The sequence below is a fragment of the Dermacentor silvarum genome, chromosome 2 (genome assembly GCF_013339745.2).
Source record: "Dermacentor silvarum isolate Dsil-2018 chromosome 2, BIME_Dsil_1.4, whole genome shotgun sequence".
Taxonomy (NCBI): domain Eukaryota; kingdom Metazoa; phylum Arthropoda; class Arachnida; order Ixodida; family Ixodidae; genus Dermacentor; species Dermacentor silvarum.
Window position 1 is genome coordinate 193,580,806 of NC_051155.1, and position 12,217 is coordinate 193,593,022.

The 12,217-nt window shown below is 41.5% G+C and overlaps 1 protein-coding gene across 1 annotated transcript in view; it reads right to left on the bottom strand.

The window, feature by feature from the left end:
• Positions 1 to 3,971: 3,971 nt before the first annotated feature.
• Positions 3,972 to 12,217, bottom strand: part of LOC119442370 (furin-like protease 1, isoforms 1/1-X/2) — a 184,004-nt gene continuing 175,758 nt past the window's right edge. The window contains 1 exon segment of the mRNA XM_037707224.2: positions 3,972 to 5,837. Coding sequence (XP_037563152.1) covers positions 5,272 to 5,837 — 566 coding nt within the window. The 3' untranslated portion in view covers positions 3,972 to 5,271.

Sequence of the window (12,217 nt, forward strand, 5' to 3'; positions counted from 1 at the left end):
AGAACACGTTAGTACACAAGCCCGCGAGTAGGAAGTGCAGCGTATACTTATTCTCCTTGACCTCCCGCCTGGTACACTGAGCATATTAAACTAACAAAACTATTAAAGGTGAATTATATAGGAAAGTAGGCATAATAGATATCTATATGCATATAAGATGCAGCCATGATAATTTCAAAGCATAATTTGAACAAATGAGAAAACGTGATTATGTTGTAGGGAAACTGAAAAAAAAGAAACGGTCTATGGGGGGGGTCAACTGTTCATGTGTGATCTGAAAAAAGTATTTTGTCATGTTGCAACATACATCAGATGTCATGTGATCAGCAGCACAACGCCATAGCCATAGGCTACTATGTTTCGGAACAAAAATTTTTTGAATATATTTGACAAGCCTTCACTTTCTAACCTGAGCCTATGGTTCCACTTTTCACTTCTTCAAAATTTAAGTACTGCATTCAATGTGAATGGCAATTCATGCACAATAACGCTTGGGGAATTTAGCATTCTCAAACATCTCATTGTATAAAAGTTTTACTGCAGATCTTTAATTACGCCCCAGAACCGATACAGCATCTTAAATAAATCAAGAAAACTTAAAATGCAGTCAACTGATGTGACGTAGCGCGTACATCTCTATGACGACAGTATGTAATGTCCATGAAGAGTAATTTTAACGTAGACTGAACGTCAATAAGACATCGGCTAGTTAATATTTACAAAGTACATGTTAGTAGGACGTCCTTTAGATGTCGTGACAAAACATGGATGAATAGATCATACCTGGATGTCGATAGGATAACGGTGGTTCGCTGGGTTAGGTCCTTTGTTGCATGGAAGAGCATACCTATTTTTTTACTTGGACCGGGGTAATCTACAACTATTCCAATGTGTTTTCATTCCCAATCTGTCATTGGCCCTCCACAACAGCTCAGATGTAAAAGTAGCAGGCCTCCCAACAAATCCGCTCACGTGTGTTGCACTCTTTACACTCCACATGACTGCAGTCTGGATAAAATAGTTATTTTCCTTGTGCATGTTGCGAAATATCTGTGCATTAATTGCATGTGTTTTGAATGTAGCCTTAAAGCTTGTAGCATACAGAAACCGACATATCGATTGTGAATGTTGTGCGAGAGCTTCGTGGTTAACGAGGCAGGCTCCCAACTCACATTGTCACCAAAGCAGGAGCTCGAAACCTTGTGGCAGCAGTGGGAAAGGTTGTGTTTTTCTTCACCATATGGTGAAGGTAAAACTGAGGATGAGGAGGTAGCCTGACAATGACCGTGTGACAATGACAGAGCTACGAAAAGGACAGCTGAACAAAACGGCCCTCACATGGGCTCGTGCCCATCTCAGCGGCACCGAGGAAGGAAAATAAAACACTCGCGAGAGTGCTCTTCAAGGAGTCCGATTTGAGGCCATGGACATAGCAAACCCAGTTTTGAGCTCCTACCACAGTGAAACTGATCTCTGTCAAAACACCAACCACCATGCATAGGGTGGAATGAAGCAAACAGGCAATGCGAAACGGGCTCATGTATCTTGCTTAGGATGTCACTTCTCTCAAGGCCCGAGCAGCTGGCATCATCTGCAGTGGTGGACGAATCAAACGGTCACAGCACCATCTGGCAGCTGCAGGGTGCAAGTTTTGGAGTTTCCTTTGGTTCAGGTATTGGTACAAGTTTTGTAGTAGTTGGGCAGTAACAGTCCTGCAGCTGTTAGATAGATCACATGTTGGGCCGACTTGTTTGGCTTTAATCATGTTGTGCAATGCTCGCTCCTACTTCTTTCCTATCTCCATGGCGAGGAGCATAACCCATCTCTGCTTATGCTTGATTAAAAATGAATTAAATTCTGGTGTTTTATGTGCCAAAACCGGGATATGATTATGAGGCACGACGTAGTGGGCGGCTCTAGACTAATTTTGACCACCTGGGGTTCTTTAACATGCACCCAATGTACAGTACACAGGCATTTTTGAATTTCGCCCTCATCGAAATACTGCCGCCGTGGCCAGGATTCAATCCCGCGTTCTGCCTATGCTTGAATGAATTCATGTTTGGCGAAGGAAATGCGAGTTGTGTAGTTCCATTTAAATTAAGGTGCTTTGTTTTTAAGTGTTAGCTTCTTGCGTTGATCCAATCCTTCAATGCGCCAACACATGGTTGGTCATGGTTCTAACTGAGTGTGAGGGGGTGTAGCAGCTGTACATGTATCAGTAAACACTGGGGAGGAGGAAATTGCACACCTGCAGCTGTGCTTGCTATTGGCGGAAGTGTTGCCACACAAGCCAGAGACATGCGCTTGGCGGGTGCCAGCTCGGTTCCAGTGGACTTCAAAGAAGCAAATGCTGTCTTTGACAATTGTTATCGATGGCTTCTACAGAAATTTCTGGCTTTTATTTGTTCAACAGATAAAAATGAGATGCTATTTTAGTTTATAACAGTAGTGAAATTGTGTTTCCTTCTTGCCATTATTCGAGAAGATGGGGAGATATTTGGCTATATTTAACGTCTGAAAACAAACAACAGAAATGCTTGTTATTTAGCCATGGAAACATCGCACTTTGTAGTTACAAATTAGAATTATTTTAGTAGAAGTGTTTTTCAACTACTATACTTTTTTGTTCATAAGAAAAATTGTTGCTCCCACACACTGTCACTGGGAAGGCTCGGCATGAAAAGCTGTAAATTCAGAGTACCTACTACTCGGGGAACATCATTTGACCATATCAGTGGCCATTTGAAACATGCAGCAGCAGATATGAATTCGTTGTTGGAAAATTAGCGCGAGATTTAGGTCAATATTTTATACTGAGTTGCTACTCTTCGAAATCACCTTGAAGTTAAGCTGTATATGGGATAACTTGTTCAAAACAAAGCTCAAAATTATTCCATCAGTTGGCTGACGAGAACGTTTTGAAGTACATCCATGATAGCTACCGAACCTCCAGTTGACTTCTGTAGCAGTCATCACATACAACATCTCTCTCATGTTGCTATAGTTGAGCAAAGCTCTTCAATGCAACAACCACTAATGTCATTCTAGGACAGCCTTGACCTAGTTATTTCTAATTTACCATCATTCATGAGCTTGATGTTATGTTGTGTTATTATTGTGAGCTTGTAATAGTTTTTGTAGCATAATGTTCAACCCCTCCAAAGTGTTTTGTGTACTTTTCTTTGTTTGTGTACTCTGTTTTCTGAGCTATGCTATTTAACAAATATATGTACATTTCTTAAACATGGCATTCTAAAGAGAAAAACAACTTCATTCTGTAACTATGCCATTTGATGACTGTTTCAAATCAAGTTTAACCCAGTTTGTGAAGAACTCAATTATGGTGGTAAAATTGGGTTTTGCCTGAAAGCAAAGGGCCCCAATTCTAACAACTCAGTTGAAGTAATGGTACACCACATGCATCCAGACTTATTTCAACTTATGAACTGCACAGTAATAAGGCATCATACGCCAGTTGTGGTTTATGCAAGGATGGCTTGTGGAAAAGCATTTTATGCTAAGTTAAAATCTTATACTCTTCTTCAAGGTTGCACATTGACACATTTCTTTCATTTAACTTCTGCCAAAGAGAAGATAACAGCTTAATTATTTCACTGTCTTCTTTTCTTTGACAAAATAAGGTATAACTGTTGCAAGCTACTCTTGTTCAACTGCTTGCCATGGTGATGTTTTCAAACAGTGCACAATAACATGAGTACATAGTACAGGCTGAGTAAGCATTAGGAGGAGGCTGGCATTTTGTGTAATGACAAAACACACAGCACTTATATATAGCAGCACATTTTTTTTTTTTTTTTTTTGCTCCACAAATGGCTAAGTCTAAAAATTGCTAGAAAAATGAAACAATGGCACCTGTCGCCTGTCATGACAAGGGCCAGTGACAGTGGCTTAGCCTTTGCGGACGTTTCATTTTTCAGGCATTGCAAAGACAAGACAGACACAGATCATTTGATCAGAAATGTTTTTCTTACAGAAAACAGCTCTGTTGTATAACTTGCAAAGCGCACAGTGGATCAGTATTTGCAATGTGTATTTTCAACAATGTGTGCAACATGTTTCAAATGATTGATCGATATTTTAGGGAGACTGTTACTAAAAGTTCTAGTGAATCCTGCAGCTAAACAGACTAGAAAGCAAGTGTAAACAAAGGTGTAGGTATAACAGAAAACAGAAGTATATAGAAAGACTGCATAAAATGCATGCTAAACAAGTTTTTAGAGTAAACCTAAAAGAAGATAAAACATTGGTTCACTTTAGTGTTGTTCATGTAAAGAGAAAAAGGTTGGTCCTTGAAGTACAATTGTAAATGCTTCAAACAATTTTTCAACCTATGTAAACCAACCAGTGGAACAAAACACCGTGTTCACTGCTCACCAGAGCCAAACAAGCGCACATGCATTTGTTCCTAAAATGCACTTATCGACTCCTGACCGAACTGCACAGGCACGTAACAACGTGCTTCGACATATAAGTTAAGGGCAGCAGGCTAATTTAGTTTGCATGACGAAATTGATGTTTCACAATGCAAAACATCTGCCAAGAGCTGTAACGTCTTGGAAGCCATTCCATGAGATGAGTGATCACGTGGCATCACCCAGACTAACGGAGCAACATGCAGCATGAGCTGTTCCGTGCCTGCTTCCCATTCCCCACACTTGGCTTAATAGCTATACTGCACTATCCACAGTAATGCATCAAACAACAGCAGATGCAGCATGAGCAGGAGATCACAGTGCCATGCTTGTAGGCCACATTTACACACTTGGTGTCGCAGAGTCTTTCTCACAACAGACGAATGTCTGCCTAAAGTTTTTCACTGCTTGTTCATCCATCATGTGCCAGCATGGCAGTTCTTGAAAGTCTCTTGTAGCCAAAGGCTGGCACAGCTCTCAGTCAGTGACAAGTCCACATCGCACGAAAGCACTTCGGTCAACGGTAAAGGATGATTGTGGAGCATCATGCCATCAGCCACTTTGAAGCAAGTCCCGGAAGGGTCGGCTACCCCGCAGACCTGGCACACAATGCTAGGCAGTATGATATAAAGGAGTCTTAATTCAATGGCCTTTCAAGCAGCAGACTACCATTGTAGAATACCACTACCAGGTGGTACCTCAACTGGTAAATGGCTTTTGGCTGCTCATACACAATACAAGTAGTAGATGAAAACTCCCAGCTTTTCAAACTGCGTTCTTCGTAGCATGCTGAACAAGACTTAGCAGCCAGCTTCTTGTGTCAAAGGAATATGTCTTAAATGTCGTCGTCTCTGTAAGGCTTGACATTGGGCTTCTTCGGTGTGCTGCTGTCTTTGGAGTGGTACGGTGTCATTGGTGCCTGTATTACGCCATCCTCGGGAAAGGTGCTCGTGTGCACTGGCAAACCAGAGTAACGTGCACTGCGGCCGCCAGGGGCGTCTCGGCTGCTTGTTCGGCCACCGCAGCAAGCGGCCAAGCAGTTGGTCTGCATCACCAGCACAAGGCCCACCACGGACACGATGACCACGCAGAGTGTCATGAGGGCCACGGTCATTGCCTTGTACCAGACAGCCGCAGTGTTGAGCCTGGCCAGAAGGACCTTGGACTGGCAGTAACCACCATCCACCAAGTCAGCATCGCCGAAGCAGCGCATACATTGGTCATCACTAGGGCCTCGGCAAACACGGCACGAATAGTGGCAGCGCTCGCACGTGAGTGCAGCGGTTCTCTCAGGGGAACCAGCTAGTGGCAGTGAAGATGAAGATGACTGCGGTGAATAGGTGCCGTCCGGGCACTTGTCGACGCAGCCGGACCACGTGGCAAACTGGGGATACGGGCACTCTGCAAGGCACAGGTGTGCCACAAGAACTCAATGTTAGAAATAGCCGCTCCTTTAAATCCAAAGAGCTGATAGAAGTAAAGGCAACATGCATTGGAAAGAAAGGTCTGTCTCGGCATGTAAAAAGTAATCTTGAAGACCCAACTTTCTGATTGTGCCAAGCTGCTGATCACAAGCATTCAAGAAATGCTGTGCACTTTTTGGGCACCTTTAATCATGCCCGACAAAGGAAAATCTACCCTGTTATACACGCTTTAGTGTGACACATTGAGAGATTGTGCAAATAAAGCCTGCATGGCAAAATTTTTTTCATGCACTGCTGCTTTTCAAATGATCATTTAAAAAATCTAGCCTAAAATGCAATTACATTTGCACACATTGACTGCATTATTGCGTCCTTGAAGCTTAGTACTTGTACAAACTATGTGAAAGAGTACGAGGAGTGCAAATGGTTTAAAAAAACAGTCTGTGTGAAGCTTTTATAATGCATAGTTACATTGTAGCAATAGGTTCAAATTTGCAAGAACTTGAGTTTTACTGCCAATCTATAGTATGTCCTGGTTTCCACTACTTCAAATTGAAACTAAAGCAAACCCTTATTTAGGCTGTGTTCTTGAACAGAGATAAAATGCAGTTCATGGAACCATTACAGTAAGACTGACACGGTTAAAAAATCAAAGAAAAAAGGAGATCCGGAAATCTACGATGCTTATTCAAGAAAAAAGTTCGAGGTGCATTGGTTTCTAAAAGCACTACACACTCGGGAATAATTATTGTGTATTAGAAGGACCACTTAGTACTGCATACCCAACATGTAAGCATACCACAAAGTATACCCAAAGGAAGTCGCTTTTTGCACACTGCAGCCAACTTTTTGTTAGGTACCCAAAGCATATCACACAGAGCACGCTCCTACCGGGTTAATGTAGAGATGTAAATGGTTGCAACAGACAGAACGGTCACTGCGCTGCATGCAAAACATTCATAGCTAGCAACAGGAAAGAGTGCTGTGCAAGCAACACATGTCACAATACTCACAATATTGAGGTATCTGTGCAACAAACATACAAGAATAAGTTGGCAAGAAAGCAATGCAAAGGGTATATTATCATTAGCAGAGCAAAAAAGTGATGCTAACTACCAAAAGAATAATACAAAAAATAAAAGAAGAAAAACAACAAAAATGAAACTAACATTTCAAGTTAGCCACATTTAACACCAGTGTTGTCGCTTACACCAATGTCCGTGGCATCATAGTAGCAATAATTTAAGGTATCTGAACATGTGCAGTCATATGGCAAATTTCCTTGTCTCTCATAAACGACAGTGGATCACAACCCCCAAAGCACCCATAATCGTGGTATCTATCATTGACACGCCACATTTTAATCAGAAAACCAGGAACACTGCACCTGAGTTATGATCATCATTGCAATTGCTAAAAAGCAGCAAGTGAACATGACCAACAATATTTTTTTCCCCATATAGGTGTACCCTCAGCACATAACTGCTTGTCACAGCAGTTGAAATGCAGCAAAAGACTAATTAGCCCAAAGTGGGTTGGTCATTTGAAGGCAGTGGCCCACCTATTGATTACATGGTGTCTGCACTGCAAAAGCTTAGCACACACCAAAGGCAGCCAAACTAGCCTTGCATACAACAAAGTGTTTGTGTGTCAAAAGTACAATGCCAAGATAGCAAAAAGGAATCTCGAATTCACCATCTATATTCCACACAACATAGTAAAGAAAGATTGTCCAAGATTGCAATGCATTCCAGTGCTCGTGCAACAAAGTTAGGCAAGAAGCGTGTTGTCATCACGGGCAGCCAGCGGAACCCGGGTGTTAGTGGGATGTTATTAAACCAAGGAAAATGACCAAGCATTCAGACCTGATGAAAAAAAAAACAAAGAACAAAAAAGAAAAAGAAACATCCATAACAGGGTGGCACTGGAACTTCATGAAGTGGACCACCTACCTGGGTATATGTGGGTTACATTGAGATGTCCGAGCGCAGTAGTGGTCGCTTGAGCGTTCTCAGACAGAAGGACATTAGTGTGGTGCCAGTGTGCTTAGCCAAAAGAGAACAGACGACCAGACGTTTTCTAGCAGTAGTCCAATCAGAAGTTTTAGTAAATACCATAACGTGAGAAACAGCTGGATACCCAAAAGCAAAAGGGGACGAGCATGAGAGGATATGCTAACTGCAGGCTGCGCTCAGAAATAATGAACACGTCGTGCACTTCAAGGATGATGAATGCTAGAATGCATAGCTAAGACCGTGTCTGCACGAATATAAGGAGAGCTGTCTTTTTTGTTGCTGCATTACTGTCCTTGGAAAGCACCTGAGGATAAATCCGGAACCATGCTCTAAACATAATGAGAGATCTCCTACTCCCCCAATTTCTCCCTTCATTTTGTGATAAGCCGAGCCAGCCGGTGACTAGGTCTTGCAGTAAAGCCAGCCTCTTGAAGGTAACAGGTGCCGGCCTGCTTACAGCAGGAGCTCACTTCAGCATAACAAAGGAGAATAAGGGAGAATAAGGGTGATGGGAGAACGAAGTTCAACTACACATAGTGGGGGATCCAACTTCAGTTCTATTTACCTGACCCCCAACAGCAATGAGTATCTGCAAGACCTCATCAGCTCAAGTGCAGCTGTACCACAGCATGCACATACTCCACCTGAAGGCACAAAGTCATGAGTGATACTTTACCAAGGTGAGTGCAGTAAAGGAACAATTGACACAAGGCCCCAGGGGAGCATGAATCATGGTGGAGATCGCCTATCACGCTTCAATAACTGGCCCATGCTATGCTAAGTGGTCCATGCTATGCTAAGTGGCCCATGCTACACTAAGTGGCCCATGCTACACTAAGTGGCCCATGCTAAGTCCCCAGTTACAATTGCATTGCACATTATTAGCCCACATTTAAATGTAATGTGTATATTAAAAATTGTAGCAGTTGTAAAAAGTTACCCCTAGCATTATATTCATGGTCTCGTAATAGCCGTGCAAAATACGATAGCTGCGTAGCTAAGGCATTAGGCTCAATTACAGCTTGGCAGTTAAGTGTTATTTGCCATTCGCTTCTATCTTTTTAACTGAACATATCTCGCCGACTGAAAAGAGAAGTGTGGAAAATGCAGTTAACACTAACCAACCTGGAACTGGATTCAAGAAGCTGTTTGCACACAAAAATAGCTACCGATTGACCACCAAATGCAAAGATTTACAAATTTGATCCCTGATGACTGATGCAAACTCTGGCTACAGTGTACAGTCGAACCCACTAATAACGATACTGGTTCGAACAATGTGTCGGATATAACAATGAGCAGTCGATACGCTGTCAACTTTTGCATGTGTCCTACGGTAAAATAAACCGCTTGCTACAATGCTCCCATGTTGCGTTATCAGTTACAGTAATTAAATCTAGCTATGAGGTGCATGTGCTCCGAAAGGAAAAGAACGCAACATCTTAAAATAAAAATAAAAAAAGTGAGCCCCTTTGTTACACTAGCCTTTGTGCCACAGCCAGTAGCCAGATTTAATTGTTATAGCCAATAATGCAACATGGGAACATTTTAGTAAGTTATTTATTTTACCATAGAACACAGACAAATGTTCTGGGTGGGCCAGCTGCTCATTGTTACATTCGAGTATTAAAAGCAGCAATGCGACAAGTGGGTTCAACTGTGCTTCTCTTTCTGTCTAAATGAAATGATTGAATCTTTGTCCTGTCTGCTTTTTTCATGCAACCTGGTTATAACAATTATCGGCTTTTTCTTGGCGCTTCAATATGGTTATAAATGGGTTTTGATTGCTTTCGTTGCTAGCGGTTTCCATGCTATGTACGATCTCCTAGTTGCTTATTTTTTCTCTGCTTTGAGCTTGAGAAGGTAGATAGCACTTTTATTTTTGTTTGTTAATCAGAATTGCCGACGTCTGTACTCCTTTAGATAGCATAGACAGGTGTAAATAGACAGTTCAAAGAATAGTTTAGGTGGTTAAATATGATTGAGAGAACAGATCACGTGAGCAAAAGTGAAGCTTCAACATTCCGAAATGAGCTGAGTGCAGTGTTAGCTTATTCCACGAGCAGGTAGTAATGTGCTATTCAGGAAACTTTTCAAATCCAGTAAAAGAGTGAGAGAAACTGAATCATCCATCACTTGTACCCGCTTGTGTATCAATGCACGAGCACTCCCTCTGAGAAATTTAGGACAGTGAAGATGAGGAATGACAACGTGCTTGGCTGACCAAAGTGATCTGCATATGCAGATGAAAGAAATAGCAGAGAAAAAAAACGAGAAATAGTATGACACAAATCACAGTAGACGATGGTTGGCAAGATTCGTAAAATTAGTTTATTAAGCCCCCATACACCCCATTTTTCTTAAGGGGCTATAATTCTACAGCCAATATGTTCCAAGTCAAAAATATGGGGTCAACTAGCACTGCAAATTAAAATGTTCCATTACAGCAGTCTTGGTGAAACTTAACTTGAGACATCTCAGATTGCAACTTGGGTGTTGCACAGAATCACCAGTAGCATCGCAGTTCTTTTTGTGCTGCCTGTGTCAGATGAATACGCCCAATGATACACCTACGTCACATACACACACACACACATCACTATTCCATTGATTACACGCCACCGAACATCTGACTCATTTGCTTGCAGCATCGAAGTATGCCTACACACAAGTTTGCTGACCAAACCACCTGCTGTTTTTATTTTATTTTTATTTTTTATTTTTAATCACACCTTCTTACATATTGAGACCACTAGACATTACAGCTTCGAGAGGTTCTATTTTGTACGTACAGACATCTTTTCTTGTGTTGTGTGTGTGAAATGTGCAGGTATCTATAAAGGAACAAATGTACAACATTAATATCTGAATCTGACCAAGGTTTCTCCCGCTTCATTTTTTTTTGTTAATTATTTTTTTCTTAAATGCAGTTTCTCTATGCCACCAGTGCATCTCACCGGGAAAAGCCCGGCAAACCAGCACATTTGGTCACTGAAAGTGCGAGCGATTTGGTGCTTACCAGCAAAACACCAGATCTCTGTGCAGTCATTACTAGAACGTTATTAGCAAAAATACTCTAAAGTGCAAGACATACACAATAAAGTGGCGCAAAATCAAACAAACAACAGTCAAAGGGGCTCCCTATAAAACTTTCAGAATTGGTTCCACCCAGCATTCAGCAGCCCCAAAAAAAGCAAGCTATACAAGAACACGACAGGCATACATACATACATATTCAACAGTCTAGGTTTTCTTTGATGCCTGCTAGTGTCACAACTTGCACAGAAATATGTACGCCGTCCCTTAAATGACTAAAAAATGCAAAACAACACATGGGCTCTTTACATCAATCCCCGCTTGTACCAAGTTCTTTCTTGTGAGGTCTTACACCGAGGATTACTGGCAACAAGCGACAGTGCTGCCTCACAGTTGGTTAAATACGGATGCATCAGCTAGGCAAAATGCTCCTCTAGCTTGTCAGAGCACTTATGTTATTGTGGTGTTCAATTCACTGGCACATTTTTCAGTCTAACTGGCAGTGCTAATTAGTGCTGCAGGAAATACCCTGTACTGTTTACACAAGGCAGTGTAGCAAGCTAACTAATGCTACAACAGTTTGAAGCTACTGTTGTAAGCTTGATTAAAGAATTTTAGATGGCAGATATATATATATATATATATATATATATATATATATATATATATATATATATAGTAGCACAGAAGTATACAAGAATACTGAATAAGCAGTTACATGCAACAGTGGTTGCATGGACATCTTGTGACACTGTGTGGAGCTGAAGTGCACAGAACTGTTATTAAAATTATCTACTGTATCCCACTTTTCTGCCAACATTAATGTGTGAGCAGCCTCACAATAAATATATGCAGATATCTTTGTATTTTTCTTTAAAGAGTTCTGCCTAGGAAAACCATTGGAAGCTCTATGGTTGACGAACGTAATGGGATATCAACAGCAGTGCTACTGTTTCCAAATACGCCTTTCAGTATTCCGGTATATGTGGATGCTAGCATACTTCCACTATGACAAAAAAAAAAAAAAAAAAAAAAAAAAACTTCACAGATGTATGCCAGTCTGACAACCGATACATCAAACACAGCCGAAGCTGTATAAGAGAGTTCTCGCACCCTTCAGAAGTACTAGGGGCCTGTTTGCTGATTCACGGCCTCGCTCCAATGCAGCAACACTAAGAACAGCCAGCAACGAATGCAGCAGCAGCTGCTGTGTTCAAGCACGGTCATGGCTAGCTGTTCTTAGTGACAATTCCTACACAGGCGATGCGTCCGATTTTAGTACTACCACAGCTGTACAAACTTCTGG